Source organism: Notothenia coriiceps, unplaced genomic scaffold, assembly GCF_000735185.1.
Source record: "Notothenia coriiceps isolate Sejong01 unplaced genomic scaffold, NC01 NC01_scaffold00037244, whole genome shotgun sequence".
Taxonomy (NCBI): Eukaryota; Metazoa; Chordata; class Actinopteri; order Perciformes; family Nototheniidae; genus Notothenia; species Notothenia coriiceps.
Window position 1 is genome coordinate 11,710,555 of NW_011369945.1, and position 20,141 is coordinate 11,730,695.

Genomic DNA, 20,141 nt, shown 5'->3' on the forward strand with positions numbered 1-20,141 from the left:
ATACTAAGTCTCTGCTCTAAGTCTTCGCTGGCAATTGCAGTAAAAATAGATGACTTTTGGTTTCAGCATTGACCTTAAAATCATACTTGTATGACTTCAACCCCTCAGAGTAATGGAGGTGGAAGTGATCCTTCAACAAAGCCAGAGCATATAGAAAATAACACATATTATCATTACCGTAATTTTCGGACTATAAGGCGCACCTGAATATAAGCCGCAGCAGCGGCATACCACTCTCGGTTCCACTTTTACTTTTGCGCGCTACCTGTCTCACTCTTTTCCGGCCTCCAGCTTTTCCTGCTGGAACCCNTTCTACGGTACTACTAGCCTTATCGATACTTCTTATCGATCCGGTACTTTAACATATTCTTGTATTTACTTTTTGTTATTTTTTAAAGGGAAAAACTAACAAATTGTTAACCGAATTAGTTGCTTTATTTAAATGTGAAATAAATGAAATATATATAATTATGTTAAAATATTGTACTGTACCTGAGTAAAATGTTGAGGTACTTGTACTTTACTGGAGTGTTTGAATGTTTTGCTCCTTTGTACTTCTCCTCCTCTACAGTTCAGAGGTACATGGTGTACTTCTAATCCACTACATGTATTTAATCCCTTTAGTTACTTTACAGATGTGGATGAATGATGTGAAATATAATCAAGTGTTAAATCAGACTTTAGTTCCACCTGGAGCAAATCCACAAGCTACCCTGCAGTATACAAAGTCATTCAAACTAGCTGCACCTTTACCAGCTTTGAGAACACTTTCATGATCAATCATTATAAAACATATCATATCTAATATTCTGAAATGGACCAATCTGCACAATGACTACTTTTACTGTCGCTACTTTCACTATATTTTGATGAGAATACTTTTCTACTTTTACTTGAGGAACATTTTGAATGCAGGACTTTTACTGTAACAGAGTATTCCTACACTCAGATCTTGTACTTGAGTAAAAGTAGAAGTACTCAGATCTTGTACTTGAGTAAAAGTAGAAGTACCGTAATTTTCGGACTATAAGGCGCACCTGAATATAAGCCGCAGCAGCGGCATACCACTCTCGGTTCCACTTTTACTTTTGCGCGCTACCTGTCTCACTCTTTTCCGGCCTCCAGCTTTTCCTGCTGGAACCCACCGCTTAAAGGTGGGGGTCCGCGGACCGGCCATAGAGCCCATAGAGTTAAAGGTGTTGGCCGTTAGCTGTAAAAATCCATAGATTAGCCGCACCGTTATATAAGCCGCAGCGTCGAAAAATAGGGAAAAAGGCGCGGCTTATAGTCCGAAAATTACGGTACATTTTAAGTATCTAGACCAATATAATTAAATTGCTTTAAGGGGTTTTACAATTCTGTATACAAAGAAGACATCTCGTTCAGCTAAGTGTCGGACACAAGAAACGTTTTTAATTAATTTTTAAGGATTATGAGTTTTGTATAACTTTTAAACATTTAACCTGATATGCTTCTTATTTTCTACGCTTAGTAACTTCAACATTTACTGTATAAAAGTTTGATTTGTCTCTGTTTTGGGTTTATGACATAAATAAGTGGACACAATACATTTATGAAACAGACATGAAGGTAAACGAACAACAAATAGATCAACCCAATTTAAAAGTATCAAAGAGATGCTATTCCTAGATTTGACGAGGTCAAATGATGATCAGAAAGTTGGGAACAATATATTTTAAAAGTCCTGGTTGTTTTCACAAATCTTTGTTGAACATTCCTCTGTGTGTTAAGCTGTTCATGCTCTTGTACCTGTACTGCAGACTTTCTAATAGTAGTGTTCTTATGTAACATGTGATCATAAGAAACAGAGCTTGTTCTATTTCAGGTTTTCAATAAATTGTTTTTTGCACACCACAATGTCTTCGGTTTCAAATCAATATTTGTGATTTAAGTCAATACGTCAATATTCATTTTATGTGTATTTAAAAATAAGCTATGAGGCGTAATTGTAAGAAATGATGAGTAGGATAGTATATACTGAAGTAGTGAAGCAGAACAAATGTTATATATTATATAATGCACAGGTATTTTAATTATTGAAAAAAGATAGCAATTCATTCATAGTTTTGTGTAAATAACTAGATAAATGCAGTGACTCATGTTTGACTCTATAATAGGCCTACACACAGATATACAATATAGAATAATATTTTCTCTGATATGTATGAACATACAATTAAATTATACACTGAAAATAGTGTTAAAAAAGACGTGTGTGTGCTGGTTATAAGAGAGGAATCAGCACCTCAGACTTAAAGGTGACCTATCATGCTATATTTGAACAATATATTGTAGGGCCATACCTATATAAAAGTATATAAATATAGTTTTTTTTCAAAATACCAAACAGATCCTGCATTTTAGCCATGCCTCATTTCGCTCTATTTGCTCTTTCCAGCGCTATTTTTGCAGGGGGCTGATTCTGTGAGCTGCAGCTGACCACGCCCCCCTGCAGGAGAGGGGAGCGTGATTTGAGATCAGCTGCTGGGCTGCAGCGGGGAGAAGAGGGGGAGAAAAAGAGATCTCCGTCCTCCGTGTTTTATTCTTATAGAAGTAAGACGAGAAGTAATGGGGCAGAAACCCTCCTTTTTACGCAGCGGTCCAGACATAGACATCAAACGGCGACACATATTCAGTTGCCAGTTACTTTGGCATTAGGGCAGGGATATCTAGATAATTTCCAAGGTTTGACATAATGAATTGTGCTACTTTTAAAGCAAGCAACGATGTTTTCAAATCTGTAATAAAAAAGCTCCTCAAAAACACTATCGCAGCAGTTCCTGCCACATTATCCCTTACATATGATTATATAGAGTCATTATTCATTTGTTTTAAAGGAGGAGGCGCAAACGCTTGCCTCGGGGAGGGAGAAAAAGAGCCACAGCGGAGAATAAACAGAAGGGCAACCATGCGGGAAGTCTTCTTCGCTGCTTACATATTCATGTAGAAAAGACGTACAAAAGTGCATTTTGCATGATAGGTCCCTTTTAAACAAAAATGTGAATTTGAATAGGCCAATACAATTGCTGCAACTCTGTTACTAATAACTTATCTTATACATTTAAGTGATACGCTTTTATCAGCATTTCATATACTAGTTACAATAATTTGGAAGTGCACAACTAATGGACAATTAACAGTGTCTGGGCGCTTTAAGTGCACCATCGGCCGGGAACATTACAGCGAGCATTAACCTAGCTTTATTGGTTTCTTTGTCTACAACATTATTGGACATGCACGGGTTAATGCTGCCAACTTAATGGCTTTGATAACACCATAAAAACATAAAGACTTTATAGATCAAGTCACTTTTTAAAAGTGGGTCATGCATCTGAAATCCCTACTCTGGTACATTGATCCTGAATGTGGAAATGCATCCATTGTTCTGGTCACCATGATTGATGACTCATGAGAATAAATGGGTCTGTATGAATTTGGTGAATATAACGGTTGAAAGTACATAAATAGCATGTGCAATCAGGCCATAAGGTATAGCACATGTGTAAATGTAATTTTTGGGGAGAACATTTAAGGTACCACATAGCAGATTAATATTAAATATTATTCTGGTAATTTCAAACAAAAAACAGGCTTTGGTGTCGAACATGAACAAAAGTCATGTACAGCACATCAGACTAAGAATAAAGGAAACAGTTTCAAATGTCACACTTCCTGTAAGTGAGGCAAGAATCAGTCAGCGTTTGAGTAGAGGAGGGTGTTATGCCCTTAGTTCCTTTTTTCATTCAAGGCCATCCTGCCTACTGGCAACACCATATTATCCTATAACCATTTCAATTGATAACATCCTGGAGCAACACGGCTAACGGTTTACAGAGCTCATCTGTGTAAATTCATTGGTAAGTACATTTTAAATCATCTGAATTATAATGTAATGTCTTAAATGTTGCCTCAGGTCCAACATATATCTGGAGCACCTGGGTTGTTGCCGGAGCTAAAAATAGGGGAAAAGTGTCTACAGAGAAGTGAATTGAAACAGAGCCAAGATTAAAAGATCTATTCAGACACCTTGTATATATTTACACCATGACAACTTAGTGATACTTATCACAAATAAAGTGCGTTGGAGCGATGGTTGAAAATGAAGAGGATGAAAGAAAACTAAGGAACATAAGAATGTTTTTTATTGTCAAAGCCGACACTTATTATCTTGATTAAACAGAAAATGTCATTTAAGATACTTTAATGTTGTAAAATGACCAGTGGAAAAAACGACCGTGAGTCAGAGGAATCTTTAAATACACCCTGTATGTAACCTTGAAAACATGCCCATTTAGAGTTGCATTTTGAGGAAACGCTGCAACACTTTTACAGTTATATATTTCAAAACTGCTTCAGATTCTACTCTTGTCACCTCTGACAAAATGACTTCCTCTGTTCTAGCTCAAGACACAGCAACCAGCCTGAAGAAAACAATGACGGTCAATTCTGTATGCCTAATATTCACAGTGCTGCTGCCACTGACGGCAAGCAGCACAGTGACATCTGGTCAGAGGTACAACTTCACTAATGGGATGACAGGAACACCGGTTACGCAAAATACATTCGCTCAGGACAAGATGACATCACAGGAAGTTTCCAGCTTAAATCCAACCTCCATAACTGATATAAATACAGAGGAAAAAGCTACAACTCCACTGCAGACATCTCCAACGACGCCTTCTAAGACTTTCTTTCCAGGTATTCCAACATCATCAAATCCAACCAATTCCACATGGTCTCAGTCAAACAGCTCAACAGTAGGCATGAAATTCACAACAGAAATTCCCCCTAGTTTCACAACATCAGAAACAACGGATGCAACCAGTCATGCTGGCATTCCAACTACAACCATAGGGACACCGTCAATGTCAAGCAGTTCCAGCCAAAGGCAATTCACCACTGACAAAACGACCCGTCCATTTACACGTCCAACATGGTCTACAAACCCCAACTCTACTACAACCACATTTACTGAGTCTGTTGAAAACCCATCTATCAACCCATCTACAGACCAATCTACAGACCAATCTACTAACACATCTACAAGTACAGTCAGAAGTGGTGATGCTACACAGTCCACAGGATACACAACTTCAATGTCCACCACAAAGAAACCAGTCATCTACATCAACAAGGTAGATGAAGAGGTTCCAGAAAAAAAGTCAAAAAATCAAGCACCCCATGGTAAAGCAGTGGCTGGGCTGATAGGCGGGGCACTGGTATTGATGATGGTAGGATTCCTGGTCATTTTGATAAAGAAACGTAAGCTTCAGAAGCAGCAGATTACAACTAGAGACTGGGCCGGTCCTTCACCATTTCTTGAGGACGGAGCTGACAATGGCCAGGTAACGCTGAGGTCATCTAACCGGATTTCGCTTTCCAGCTTCCTTCCTGAGAGACTGTCCAAGAGGTTGTCCTTACTCCAAGAAACTGAGGAGGAGTTAAAAGACATGACACAAGATACTACATTTGGAAATAAAGGAACTACATTTGGTCGAGAGGGGGATGGGAATGATGTACAAGAAAGCAATGGGGTTGCTGTTCCAGAAATAGAAAGCACAAGAGACCCTCCAAAGACTGTTGAAAACCTGACCTCTTTGCCAACAAAAGACACGGCCATCACAAACAACCATTCAGAGGTTGCAATAGAAAATGAAGAAAATGTAGCAGATCCTCCCACTCTATCTGAAACTGTGAAAACTGATTGATGACTTTGGGCAACAAATCGTGAAGTGAGCAACACATCCCCAAACACTTGGTGTCGTTATTCTTGGTTTCTAGGCAGCAGTAACTGTGAATGAGAAAACAGGAAACTACTGTAACTGATCGCTTGAGGAAATCATGACGAGAAGTCATATTTATTTAGATCCCCACTGCAAAAAGTGGAGAAAAAAAGCGCTATGATAAAACACATTATTTTGTTATTGACAAATGCTCAACCCTGTGTAATGCACAGGGCAGTGTTAGAGTCATAAGTCAGACTGTTGTACACTTTACTGCTAGCCAACCAGCCTCTTATTTTTTGTTATCAGAAAAATAATGTGCCTCTCCCCATCGCCCCTTCAAGGATTCTGACACCAGACCCCTGCTGTATTGTCTTTATCACCCTGTAATTATGTCACCTAAAGAGTATCAATCTAAAATGCATTTATTCCAACACTTCTCTAGAGAACATTTTCTATAAAAAGGCACATGTAGGCCCCTTTTCTTCTTTTCTCGCAGGTGCTGGTAAAGCAGAAGGTGAAGGTTCCAGTATGTGGTGGGGAGAACAAACAACATTTACAGTTAATTATAATTTAATGTGCAAATATTGACCCATTAGAAAAGGGTCACAGTATAGGATGAGATCATGGGTTCATGGTATGGCTGCACAATTTGGAAATAATAACTAATTGCATTTAGTTAGACTGATATTGCAATATGATTTATGTTATTGGAGAGCTTGTTCATGTTTGCATCATTATCCTGATAATCATTGCGACATATATTTAAAATAATTGCTATGATGTATATTTATATTTCACATATTTTGCCTGTAACAGTGTGCCTACTGAAATTTGAATATTGCACTAGCACTTATTACGATGGAATTGTGCAGCCCTTGTTGGTTTCTTATGCTAATACTGTGCTTATCATGTGTATCTCTACGGTGTGAGTCATGAGAAGAGTATGTGCGTGTATTTATTCAAGTTGTTAGGTCATCCTGTTCGTTTGCATGTTGGTAATGATCCTGATCATAAACCTTTTAATAAAGACTATGTAAATGTATATTTTGTATATAAAATAATAAAGAAGTGTTATTGTATTTGGAGATCATTTCTGAATGTGAGGCAAGAAAGGAGCCGAGTTAATTTGGGTTCTGTCTCGTCTCCCAGTGGTTTTTGTTGTCACATTTAAACGCACTTCCAGGTTGCAAGTCCTTCTAAAGCTGTACTTTAACCGGTCGCCTCAAAATACTTTTACCATCGAAAGAAAAAAAATCAGAAGTGGTTGGAAAAACACAAACTGAACAACATGACTGCGACTCGATTAGCTAAGCTCATTTGATAGTCATTCTTCATGGTACATTTTACTGATGAAAGTACCAACAGCAATTACCATATTCATTGATTAAGAATAAAATTACAACCAAGTCCTAGGATCAGAGAGTACAGGGCAGTAAACCTTAAACCTGGAGTGTCGTCCTGCTCTTTTCGATTGCTCTTCAATTATTTTGTAATCTTTTATGTATAACAATATATTTTCTAACAATATGTCTGAACTTAAGTGAGTATTTATCAATGTCGAAAATCTGCAATAGCATGTACTCCCTTTCCTAAAATGCAATTTTAACACTTTCAATGGCCTAGAAGATAATTGTAATGATCAAATGCTTTGGCATAGTTTCACTTTATTAAGTTGATATAGCAAACAGTTGCCTATTAACAAATGCATCAAACACAGAGCAACATTTGGATTTATTTGACACACACACACACACACACACACACACACACACACACACACACACACACACACACACCTTGCCTCATCAGCAGTGGGCTGACTCGCTGCTGCAATTCTCTCCCTCTCTCTCTTTCCCCCCCCCCTCTTCTATCCCAAACCTCCAGCTGCATCAGGGTCCTGCAGAGCGGGGAGCAGAACAGGGGCCGGCACACGCAGAAAGCATGCTAAGGGTCACGCTACCGCATCAAGTGCCAGAGAAAAAAGATTTAGACCTTCCAACAGCGACCAATAAAGCACAAAGAGAAAAAAAACCTGCAGCGGTACGAGGCGACAGGAGGAGAGGAGAGATGACGCATTAACACTAAGAAGGATGAGGTGAGTGATTTGAAACAGGACGATGAGCACGCGACACAAATGCACCTGAGCGGAGAGCCGAAACATTCTGATTGTTGTTAATGAAGTAAACCAACATGTAATACAGTGCTGGCATCACTGGCTAATAAATGCAGCGCTCTGACAGAGGACGTTTCTGGAACAAATGTTAAGGGTATTCCACGATGCTGTCTTTGAAATCCCAGACACACATGGACCTTTAGTTTGCCGATCACAATATCTGCAGTTGTGGACACAGAGTGATGTTATCGCCCTTAATGAAATGAGTTCCACTGCAGCACTCAGAGCTCCTGTCCCACTGGCAGAGCTTCAAACCGGCTTCCATAACAAAATACCAAAATGGTACTAAGAATTTAGATTAAGCAATCTATAATATTGGAGTGACCATAATACATACCCATTACATAATTATTTTTCATAATTATCTTATCACATTTCATTCTGCCCCTTCTCTTCCTCTGTAGAGCCCTGACCATGGCTGTGTGCTCTGCCTCCCTACTCTTCCTGCTGCTGTGTGTGCTGGGGGGGGGCCCGGTGCACTCCATCTGCCCCGCGGTGTGCTCCTGCAGCCGGGGACACCGCGTGGTGGACTGCTCCTCTCGAGGCCTCACCAAACTACCGCCTGGCCTGCAGCACAACATCCGCTTCCTCAACCTCTCTTTCAATAGGTAAGCAGCTCTGAGGGGTGATCTGGTTACAGTCCTGCTCTGCGACAGTTACTGTGCATCGGAAGGTACACTAACAAAACTAAAGCCTAATCTTTTCTAAAAGAGGATTGGGTTAAAGGTAAAAAATAAGGGATATTTGGCCAGCATGTATATGGTACACAGCTTGTCAGGTGAAGTGATAATTATAGGCCACCAATTCAATTCTTACATACTTTACAGTAGTTTGTCAGATTCTATTGTACTTACTTCAATGGTTAATTTTTATTTCTTGAAAATATTTTTCTCTTTTTTAAGTTGTATTTCAAAATAGATTTAGTTAACATTAGTTAATAGTTTGCTTTTTTAATTAGTTCTTTATTTGCTTGTTTAGTACCCCAAGTATGCATCATTATACACCAAAGCAAATTCCTTATTCCTTCTTCTAGTACTACTTTTGTCTCTCATTTGATCAACAGTGCTTGCGAGCTAGCTATATCGGCTCAGGATAAAACCACGGTGCTCTGAAGGTGTCAGCAGGAAACAAACATGAAGCTATCACCGCTAATGATCTGTCTACGCCTCTGACATGACTCACAACCTCATTAACTTTCTCACACTTACAATGTAAGGTGTTAGAATGCTAAATCAAAATCTGCAGTGGGGAAGCAATTTGAGAGCTTCTATTGAGCCGTTTGTGTTACTGTTAGCCTTGTTAAAATTAGCAAACTTGAGGTTGACATTGCTGGTTAACTGACACTACAGAGTCATAACATATTAGTTCATAGACTACAGTTTAGCATTTCATATGTTCACAACACTTTTATATTTTGATCAGCAAAGGTTAGAGCTAAGTTGCCTTTATGATTAGTGTGGTAATATAATGTTCTTTCTTACTTTTCTCTATAAAAATAACAAAAAGAAATTATGAAAAAAGTCAACTTGACTGTGTGTGTATACATGTATTCATTTTTAAATCGCACTCTGGCTTAAGCTTGCAGGGTCTGGAGTGCCAGCTCACCCACTATGCCCACCTCCGCACGCTGGACCTGTCCTACAACCGGCTTGACGCCTTCCCCCCCGCCCTGCCTCGCTCTCTGTGGGACATCCGAGCGGCGGGGAACCATCTGCGCTCGCTGGACAAGAACAGCACAGCCTATCACTGGAACCTGAAGGTCTTGGACCTGTCGGGCAACGAGCTGGAGAGGGTGGTCTTCATCAACAACACACTGCCCAGTCTCCAATCCCTCAACCTCAGCCACAACAGGTTCTGGACTGTGCCCACCAACATGCCACACAACCTGCAGATTGTTGATTTGTCACATAACTATCTGGTGCAGATCCTGCCTGGCTCTCTGGACCGTATGCCGAGGCTGGCCAAGTTCTATCTGCACGCTAACGGCTTTTCCTCATTGTCAGAAGGGATATTTGATACGCTGACGGGGCTGCAGTTGATGACTCTTGGGGATAACCCTTGGGCTTGCGAAGAAGAGGAAAACATGACGAAGCTCCTAATATGGGCGGAGCAGAGCCCTGCAACCATCTTAGGCTGCCCCTGTTTTACGAGACCCATCTGCGGGCAGAGCCATCAGGCCACAGCGGGGCACTCTGCTCTGTTCACAGAGCCCCCACTCTGGGTTGAAAGCAGAGGTGAAGAGCATGATGGTCCATCACCCGCCAGGACTGAGGAGGTCACGTCTAGCTACCAGGGCAAATCGGCTCTCTTTGAGACAGGAATGTATCAGGACAGAAGAGGCTCAAATGGATCTGGAGACCATGGGGTATTTGTCTTGACATCCACCACAAGTTTGGATGGCTTCTCCGCGCACACAAGCACAAAAACAACAACAACGACGACAACGACAGCGAAGACGACGAGAAAGCCCAAAGTTTCTAACTCGAGGAATAAATGTCTCGGACTCGTCATGGAGACTCGAGAAACTGTCACCCTGACAGTTTTAATCATGACAACAGCATTCTTCTGAACCAAAACACTTATTTTAGGATTATTCTGGACAGTGAATGTATGACCAAGTTACTCAATTTAGAACGTACATTTTTCGTAAAAACAAACAAACAACTGTTGAGACTATTACTGCCTTTTTTTAGCTCAACATGTACGACATGACAAGATCTCAGTATAATGCTTGCACTCAGACTGCTGTGCTCTATGCTTTCTTTATAATAGTGATGCTCGTGCTCAATTAGCCCTGTTAGCCATTCAAAACTTGATTGTATTACATAACACTCAATTACACCCTATTCAAACTCTGTCTCAGAGTATTAAAGTCTACACAGCAAAATACAGAAAAAAAAGTGGTAACAATAAAGGGCTAGTTGCAAGCATTCAAATACAAATTCATGGAATGGTTATAGGTGTTACTGCCTGCAATGGACATTTAATAAAGAAATAAAATCAGAAATTCAATGAATTACAACAGTGCAATGCAATGAATCCTCTATGATGTAATACTACTTCAAAGCCGTCTATCAACATACAGTATCTGCAAAGACAAGAACTGTTTTGTATTGCTGTTAAAAACTGTTTATGACACTGCCAAATTGTGTTTAATAGGATAATCTCCACTTTTATAATTGTAGAAGTGTGAATGAAATTCCAGGAGTAAATGGCTTACATCTGAGGCTAAAACAACCAAGCAGGTCACCACCGCTAAACTAAAAGTGACTTATGTTAAGTATAATGACGTGTAGTAGTCACGCAAAATGTATGTACTCAAACGTAACAATACTTTAAAAAAAGTTGTTAGGCTGACAGGTAAGTCAGACTATAGAAAGGCAAGGGAAGGTTATTTGTGGCCATTGAGATGAATCCAGGTGTGTATCCAGCTTCCCACCTGCCACTAACTGCCACCAGCGTGGTGAAAGTCCGCCTTAAATCAGGGCCTTGAATGATCACACAGTGCCTTTCTTTCATTCAAGTCACAAGACAAAGGGTAAACGCATAAACAATCCGTCATATGAGAGGTTAAACTGTCCATTTGCTTCACATTTCAAAAGATCCACAAGCACGTGCTTCCATTTTTAAATAAAATAAAAATCATTATGTAGAATTCCAGTAGGACTGTTATCGTCAAAGATTCAGTTAAACTTCATTGCAACCCAAAACCACCTAAATAAAATAATAATACAAAATTAAAAAACATAGGTTGAAGCTTGATCGGACATTTAGAAACAAACTAAAGTCAGACTTAATTATCTTGTTTTTCTAACCCTAAAGGTTTTTCATGATCCAAACTGGAATGAATATAGGATTAGAGGTCTAACTAGGACAATAGAAATAATAAAATAAAAACTCCAGTTCCACTTTGTTTTCCAGTTCAACATGACTCAGCCCACATGCTATTGACATCAACAGATGCATCTCCATGACAATGAAGGGAGCTGACAATGCAAGATTGAGAAGTAATAGAGCCGATCCAGGGATATTTCAAAGGATCTGTTACTGAGTAGAAACCTCAGAGAACCAGGCGATACCTGACACTCAGTGCAGAAGATGGATGAAGCCTACCTGCGGGCCACGTAGTAGAAGACTGGGTTGCCGGTCTTGGAGGTTCCAGCCTGGTAGAAGATGTTGAGGGTCTTTAAGGCTTTGAACTCCTCCTTCTCATGAACCTGGTGCCTGCAGGACAGAGACGATAGGATCAGTCAACCTTCATTTACTAACAAGAGCTTTGGATAAAGTGATGTTTTATCACAAATCAGGATCTATTAAAGCGATAGTATAACATATTGATATAATAGCAAATAAACCCATGAAGCCAATTTTAAAGGTCATCATAAAGTTACAGTGTGTCTCAGAGAGCCACAGCATTTAGCGGCTGCAAAGCCAGCTTTATTTCCTTTATGGCAATGATTTGATACAAAATATAAAATAAACATCCAAAGCCGATTTTGTATAGCTCTCAGTCAGAATGCAATGCAGAATTTAGTTATTTGGTGAAATATGACATTGAAAAGCTGGATTTAGAGTAAAAAAAGAACTGCCTCTGCTGCAACGGAGAATAATGTGAATATGGAAAAGTAACAAGGGAGACATTTTTATGAATCAAAGCCACAATAATGTAATCAAGCGATGAGGCAATAGGTGAGAATAGGATTAAGACACACTTCCCACAAAGGGTTTATTAAGTGCACACAACTACACTCCTATCACAATAAGTTAGCCTATTTGAGCCCTACATGTAAATTAAATGAATCCGGCTCGAGGATGAAATGAGGCCGAGTGGGTATTCAGCTAGAGGGACTCGCTTGTTTTGAGGGACGGATGAAGGCTGCTTCTGTTACCTGGTCATGAACTCCTCGAACTTGGAGCTGGTGAGGTTGAGGCTGGACCAGTGGGTGTCGGCCACAGGTTTGTGTTCAGGAGGGCCCAGGTAGGCCAGCAGGGTGGCCATCTTGTCAAAGGGTCGTCGGCCTACAGCCTTGTGGTCCCTGAAAATGACATCAGAATGAATCATTGAACGGTAATTATGTGATGAAGTAGTGGTAAAGAATGATTCTGTCTCCATTTGGATGCTTCTTAGTACAGTGCTGTGTTGTGCATTGTGGACAATTATACTTTGTGTGAACTTCTACCGCTGCTATGCCTTCAAGTGGTACAGTGTACATTGCTTGAATAGTGTAAAATATATGTCGATGTGTGACTTTTTTTTGTATACCAAATGTAATTTACTGTAGCAGCCGCACTTGTGGCTGGTTCTGTACTTTCTGTTTTGTAACCAAGATTGCGCTCTTTTAGGGTGACAAATGTCCAGCGCAAGCCCCCAGGAAGTGAGGCGGGCAATGAAGCACCTTTTCTTAGTGTTAACGGCGGCCGCGGTACTACAACTTTCGTGTTAAGTCTGTGACGCCATTAGGCACAAAAATACCTTACCAAATTGACGTACATTGGGAAAGTACGGAAGAGGATTAGGGCCACATGAATAATTTTTTGGGAGGATTTGAAAGAAAAAAGAAAATTGATTTATCTTTTGTCAGAATTCTGACTTTTTTCCCACAATTCTGACTTTAATCTCAGAATTCTGACTTTAAAGTCAGAAAAACCGGTAACTGTAGAGAACCAGCTTCAGTGAGAGTATTACACATTGCAGTAGGCAACAATGGAGGACGTGAGTGAATTTCTGCGCGCCAGAGGGGTCCAAGAGGAAACCATATTGCAAATGGAAGAACAAAAGGTGAGTTATAAATATATAAGTGTGTTTTGGGCATTCGTAAAAACAACGAAAAGGCGTTGTGAATGTGAAATGCAGACATTGATGAGGTAGCAGCAAGTGCATTAGCTTATATGCTATGCTATGGCTTCCTTCCCCCCCCCCCCACCCCATCTAATTCAGTAAATGACAGCTACCGCTCACTTCGAGTCGTGGCTGAACCAGTCTCTGCGGTCCTGCCTGACTCATCATACTACTTCCCTGATGGCTCCCACAGGATTGCTGACATCCTCGTGGATTCATCTTCTTATTATAGACATTATTTCCAAACATTTGGTCTACCTACGCTGTAAAATGTATTATCTCCTCAATTTACACACGGCATCAATTGCACGTCTGTCCGTCCTGGGAGAGGGATACCTCCTCTGTTGCTCTCCCTGAGGTTTTTCCCATGTTCCCCTTTAAACTGTGGGGTTTCTCTGGAAGTTTTTCCTTGTACGATGTGAGGGTCAAAAGGACAGAGGGTGTCGTATTGTCATACTGATATTCTGTACAAACTGTGAAGTCCACTGAGACAAATGTAACATTTGTAATATTGGGCTATATAAATAAACATTGATTGATTGATTGATGAATATGAATCCTGCTGTACTGTCTGAAGGGGATTAAAACAGCAGGACAATGTTGGTAATTCTATCTAGTATGTGTTGCTGCTTATTATGTCAGTCTCTAACGTTAACGTTACTGAGTGTAACTACTCTGGTCTTAAATAATAAGCAGCAACACATACTAGATAGAATTACCAACATTGTCCTGCTGTNACACACACACACACACACACACACACACACACACACACACACACACACACACACAGAGAGATGACAGCACTTGCTTAGAATAGGTTTGGAAATATGAGGGGACACACCAACAGTGAAAATGACCCAACTTGGAAAGAGGTAAATAATAAACATAATAAAAAAAACAATAATAATTTGGGAATATATTGGATTATATCTGTAGAAGAAAGCTTCAGGTGACTGTTAAAACTCCCTGATTCTGTCAAAAGTTGGATGCTTAAACAAAATCAAAGACAAAAGGGAAGAGAAAAAGGCCATACATGGAATACAACAGAGGCTGAGTCAGCATCGCCACGGTTACCCCTGCTCTGCTTTGGGTGCTGCTGCAGCCTCTGGATACAGATGTGAGCAGCAAGAGAAATTTGAGCTTATGGTTTGCTTTTAATACAGAGGATGTAATAAAGCTTGCACCAGCATTCACATGTATTTACAGCACACCCTCTACAAGTCTGTCCATGCCTTTCTCGCTTGACTAAATAATAATAATAATAATAATAATCAGAATAATAACAGGGAACATCATCGAGAAAACAACACCCACACTGTGCTGTAATTGAAAGCTTACATACATGCAGCCATTTCCAAATGAACTCCATCATGGCGTCAGTTAGACTGTGGAAGAGAAGGAGGGAGGGTTGGAGTCTCTGCACACATCTTAAATATCCCAGAAGAACTTTGCTTCCTTAGTAAAATCCATGACATTTTAATACAAAGATTATTGAAAAACAAACACTGCACTGCTTAACAACTTCTCTTGCGATCCCATGATGAAAAAAAAAGAAAAAGCAACTCCCGAGACAACAGACTGGAGTCTTCCCCGTTTGAAAAAAGCAGTGAAGGAGTAGCAGCAGACTGGTGCTGTCATGCTGGGAGGGCACAGAGGAGATCGGTTAAATAAAAAGCTGTTCTCATGAGAAGCCTGAAGAGTTGCCGGCGCCGCGGTGCTGCAGGCGCGGCACAGTGTTCATGGTGCCTGTGGTGCTCAGGGGGGGGCTGGAGGCCTTCAGAGGCGTGCTGCTGCCCTGGGCCTGCGGGAAGCGCTGGTGGTATCGGTCTAAACGCAGATACTTCACAGTCACCAGCTTACCTGTTGAACCAAAAGCAAGAGTCTGTCACTGGCTGTAATATTTTTGTAGGCTGACCCAGAAGTTAGCATCGCAAAGGCGACTTCTACATAAAGCCAATGGGATTCTATCATTGGATTTTGTAATATTGCAGGAAATTGCTCTGCGGCAAACACAAGGTAATGATACTTACACGGTTTTGTTCAGCAGGATATTCCCCACACATTAACAACACTATGGTTTTCTAAAGCCTGAATGCAATTGCCAGAAGTTAAGCGCTAAAGACAGGCTTTAAACAATATACATTACTGTTGCATGTCTGCGCGTCACCACAGCTAAGCTAAAAGCGGGATCGCGTTTAATCTGATGTTTTTTATGTCGTAGAACAAAAAGGTGAAAATCTCACCAACATTATTTCAGGCATCTAACCAAAAACACATTTAAAAAACTGTTAGCTTTGAGACAGGGGAACCGATAATGCTAAAATGATAACTCATTTCTCATCCTCCATTAAACATACAGCAAGTACTGTTAGCTGCTAACTGACGGAAATGGTGACGGAGGAAGAGCACCTGAATCAGGATAATTAGGAGATGTTTTTATCATCAGTAGTGCTAGAGAGGTTTTGATTTTGTTGGAAGATTTAGCAGTTAACCACTTGATAAATAGAGGCTCATAGGAAGCTGAGCTGTTCCTAGCAGGTAGAGTTAAAACAATGCAGACCACTGATGTTCAAGGGGGAGTCATGACAACAAAACACAGGACAGATTGCCTGTCATGTTAAGATGATGGAGCAGTTGTAAGTGGCGCATCATCTGAGAGAAGGACCTGGTAACAGAATGAGTCTAATCAGGCCAAACCAGTGGAAATGAGACACACGACCGGACTTACCATCAAACCAGGAGCCGTGAAGTGCCTTAAAGGCTCTCCCCGAGTGCTCTGCAGAAAGACACTTGACATAGACACAGCCCTGGGGAGAGAGCAAGAAGCACGGTGTGACATCACTGCAGCCGACAGGTCAGAGGTGTGACATCACTTCGTAGGACAGCGCTTACCTCTCGGGAGTTCTTGTCAACAGCGATGTGGACGATACCGTCGTTGTCGTTGCACTTCTCCAGGATGGCCTCGTGGATGGCTAGATCCCAGTTCTCCCCAACCTCCCTGAAAACACCAAGAGGTTACAAAGAGGAAGTTAACTCAGGGAGAAGTCTGGTAGCTCTTCAGCAGGTCAAACAAGCAGCAGAGTCAGGTACTCACATGATCGGGTCAAACATGTTTCTGATCTTCAGACATGGAGTCAGGCTGTTGGGGGGGGAATTTCTCCGGTCCAGAGGGAAAGCTGAAGAGGAGAGACAAAGTCTTTGATTAGTGTATCAGAACACACAGCTGCATCAGTCTAGTCACCGTGTGCAACAAGGAGATAATGTGAGTTTGAGGGCAATGTTGAGGGCGATGATGGTTTGAAATGCTCAGTAATGCTTAAAGAAAAAGTGTTTAACCTTTTCCCTGCCAGACTTTAGAGTTCATGGAGGACGTCTTGTCACAACTGAGAGACGGCTGGATCCACCTCCAGACCAGGAAGTCAGCTCCCCCGATCCTCTGAGTCTCTTTCCGAATCCTGGACTCATTGGCTGCGAGGAACTTCTCAGCCCGCTCCCAAATCTTCTTCATTTTCTTTCTGTAAAATATTAGGGATATTTAAACACCTTCTTCACCTGACGTAATTTATCTATGGTAGGGCTGAACGATTAATCGATTTTAAATCAAAATCACGATTTGAAATGATGCGATTATCAAATCGCAAAGCCTGCGATTTCTTTTTAAACTTTTTCTTTCTTTTTTTTCATTCTTGTGTGTCAGTCATCCACACCAATCAGAAGTGCTGTGCTCCACATGTACCAGCCATTGTTAACCAATCAGAAGTGGCCCATGATAGTAGGTGATAGACAGATTGATCCAATCACCCGCCAAGTGCTTTTGAAAGAGCCTGCCCTTTCCAAATGGCTTCCAATGGAGCTTTCCTAGATGGTTTGGTGAAACAAACCATCTAGGAGAGACAAACCGTCTGAGTCAGGTTAGTAATGCTCCCTCACATGTTTTACATCTATTACAGGGTGAATCAGCTCTTTCACTCGTAGCTCGGGCTGCGGGGGTGCTAGAGACGGGAGCATGTTGATACGACCTTCCTAGCCGGAGATATGCCCGCATTTTACAATAAACTTCCGTTGGGTCGCTTAAAAACAAATATCGCAAATCGAATCGCAATATCTGTCAGAAAAATCGCAATTAGATTATTTCCCCAAATCGTGCAGCCCTAGTCTATAGGTGCTGTTAGTTGACACAGTTTTCTTTAGACACAGAGGATCAAGCTGTGGCAGTGTTTTGTTACTGACCGGTCCTGAGGCTGAACCAGGGAGTCTCTGACGTGGGGGATGGGCAGGTACGGCTGCAGGTCTTGGTTCTCTTGGCAAGCCTCACTGTGGCTTCGCAACACATCTAAACAACATCATATGGAAGAAGGATAAAAGCATGAGAAATCACCGGGTCATCGCATAAATAGATAACATTTTAATAAACAAACAGAGTATATCATTTAATGTCTTTGTGTAGACGTAGTTCATGTTTATTCAAATCATCATCTTTTTCCTGATCTGTGTGTTAATACTTGCTGTAGTCAGTGTGTGCTGCTCCTTACCGATGATCCTCTCCACCATGTCATACATCTGCCGGGTGTCCTCCTCCTCTCTCCTCCAGCGAAACTTCATGTAGCAGACCACGCTCCACACACAGCCCACCACTGCACACACACACAGGATCCACAGGTTAAAGACAGAGCAACTAAAAAGCTGATTACACTGCTGCTTGGTGGAACAAATGAGTGATTACACTGGTGTTTCCACTGGTTCTGCCATTACAGTGAGATCTAAAGATTGGTCTATGATAATAACGGCAGTATACCGTTACAACCCACAGCTTTGTTAACATCATCAAAAAGACACTGTAAATCATTCATAACTCAACCATGTGGTCCAGATTAGGACACAGGGTTTGGTAAATGCATGGATGAGTTTATAATTGAAATAATAACAAACAGTAAAGCAGCTTTTTGGTCCATTCCCTGGTTCTGTCTTTGATGTTTTGGAAATCTTATTAGATGCCAATTTGGAGCGCTTTGGAACATGTAAGATAAAAAAAAGTCAGACAGTGCTTACATTGGTACTTTTACTTGTGTCATTTCTTGGAGTATCTTTACATATTTGATTTCCTTAAAATCTTTGAAAAAAACAAAGATAAAACGTTATGAAAGTCAGCAGACTATAATAAATGATAAAAGTATTGAAATTGTGTCAAGGAAAATCATTTTAATAAAATAAAAAAATCAGACTGTTTGCTAATAAACACAGATTTCATATTAGATACATACATGTTTCTCAATGTAGAACAATTGAAATATATATTCATAAGTTATTTTAAATATATAAATTGTCTAGATTTTGGGATATGCTAACTTTTATGAGCAGCAACAAATTCATATATAATACAAAGGCCTTTTTGCAAAGCACAATCTGGTTCTTTCAACTGTCTTTTAGTGACATCAGTCATCTTTAGTGACAGTGGCAGGACGACTGTATCAGGTGTAGTTGAACTTATCAACATAATCTATTTATCTGTGATCTACAATGCACAACTCAGGCTTGCTGTTGTTAATGACCTGTGGCTTAACTCACCAACTGCAATGAGCGAGACTCTGCTGATGACGGTGAAGAAGGCTCTGCGGAAGCGGCACGTGAACGGCATCTTGGGATGCGAGGACTCCAGCCGAGAGATCTCAGAGACATCAGTCAGAGGCTCGTCAGCGACCTGCCCTGTCAGCCTACACCCACACACACACACGCAGAGTGAGTAAATATGTCCCATTTAAGGGCTGTGATCAGCGTGAGGATGGATATCTTGTGTTACCTGATCCCAACCTCCTGGCCTGTCCTGATGATCCACTCCAGAGAGGTCTCAATGAAGCCATCGAAGTCCTGATTCTGAGACTGAACACAACACACCACACTGATAAGAGGAACAGGACAGATGTGTTTCCACATGTGTGGCCCTTAAGTCAGTCTCTTAATGCTCCATGCTCTCTTTGATTCCTTATAAGCTCTGCATTCGCTGAGAGAAAACACATTAGCTTGCTTCATAGTGAATGTGGTGAATGCTGTACTTCATTGCACACCCGGTAGCGCAAGTTGCAGAAACACTGGGAAAACGTATTGGCAAGACTGTGTGTATTAAATGGGTTGTGTATACAATTGTGATTTTTGTGGAGGGAAAATAAATCTCCCTATGGGGAAAGATCTATCATCTGGAGCGAAAAGAGAAAAGTGATGCTTTTTTTTTTTAACTGCGCTTCCTTTTCTCTCCACTGTAATTCAGCACCACTCTCATATCCTGCCTTCAGACAGGATTTAAAACATCTAAATCAAAAGAAAACAGACGGAAAATACACTCTACTGTAGTGCTTTAAAGCAACCCTCTAAATACAAGCTCCCA

At 40.8% G+C, this 20,141-nt stretch overlaps 3 protein-coding genes across 3 annotated transcripts in view; 1 reads left to right on the forward strand and 2 right to left on the reverse strand.

Annotated features, from left to right (window-relative positions):
- The first annotated feature begins 7,593 nt into the window (after positions 1-7,593).
- On the forward strand, positions 7,594-10,618 carry LOC104964735 (oligodendrocyte-myelin glycoprotein-like). Its single transcript, XM_010793591.1, has 3 exons — positions 7,594-7,842; positions 8,325-8,528; positions 9,499-10,618. The coding sequence occupies exons 1-3, from the start codon at positions 7,838-7,840 to the stop codon at positions 10,487-10,489; spliced, it is 1,200 nt and encodes a 399-aa protein (XP_010791893.1). The 5' UTR covers positions 7,594-7,837; the 3' UTR covers positions 10,490-10,618.
- A 1,403-nt stretch (positions 10,619-12,021) lies between these two features.
- LOC104964734 (neurofibromin) lies at positions 12,022-12,956 on the reverse strand. Its single transcript, XM_010793590.1, has 2 exons — positions 12,810-12,956; positions 12,022-12,144 (listed from the first exon to the last, which is right to left on the reverse strand). The coding sequence occupies exons 1-2, from the start codon at positions 12,917-12,919 to the stop codon at positions 12,030-12,032; spliced, it is 225 nt and encodes a 74-aa protein (XP_010791892.1). The 5' UTR covers positions 12,920-12,956; the 3' UTR covers positions 12,022-12,029.
- A 1,958-nt stretch (positions 12,957-14,914) lies between these two features.
- Positions 14,915-20,141, reverse strand: part of lemd3 (LEM domain containing 3) — an 11,626-nt gene continuing 6,399 nt past the window's right edge. Inside the window, exons 2-10 of the mRNA XM_010794262.1 lie at positions 19,560-19,639; positions 19,328-19,473; positions 18,295-18,396; positions 17,993-18,095; positions 17,099-17,277; positions 16,857-16,938; positions 16,655-16,760; positions 16,491-16,569; positions 14,915-15,622 (exon numbers count right to left, since the gene is read on the reverse strand). Coding sequence (XP_010792564.1) covers positions 15,444-15,622; positions 16,491-16,569; positions 16,655-16,760; positions 16,857-16,938; positions 17,099-17,277; positions 17,993-18,095; positions 18,295-18,396; positions 19,328-19,473; positions 19,560-19,639 — 1,056 coding nt within the window. The 3' untranslated portion in view covers positions 14,915-15,443. The remainder of the gene's footprint in view (positions 15,623-16,490; positions 16,570-16,654; positions 16,761-16,856; positions 16,939-17,098; positions 17,278-17,992; positions 18,096-18,294; positions 18,397-19,327; positions 19,474-19,559; positions 19,640-20,141) is intronic.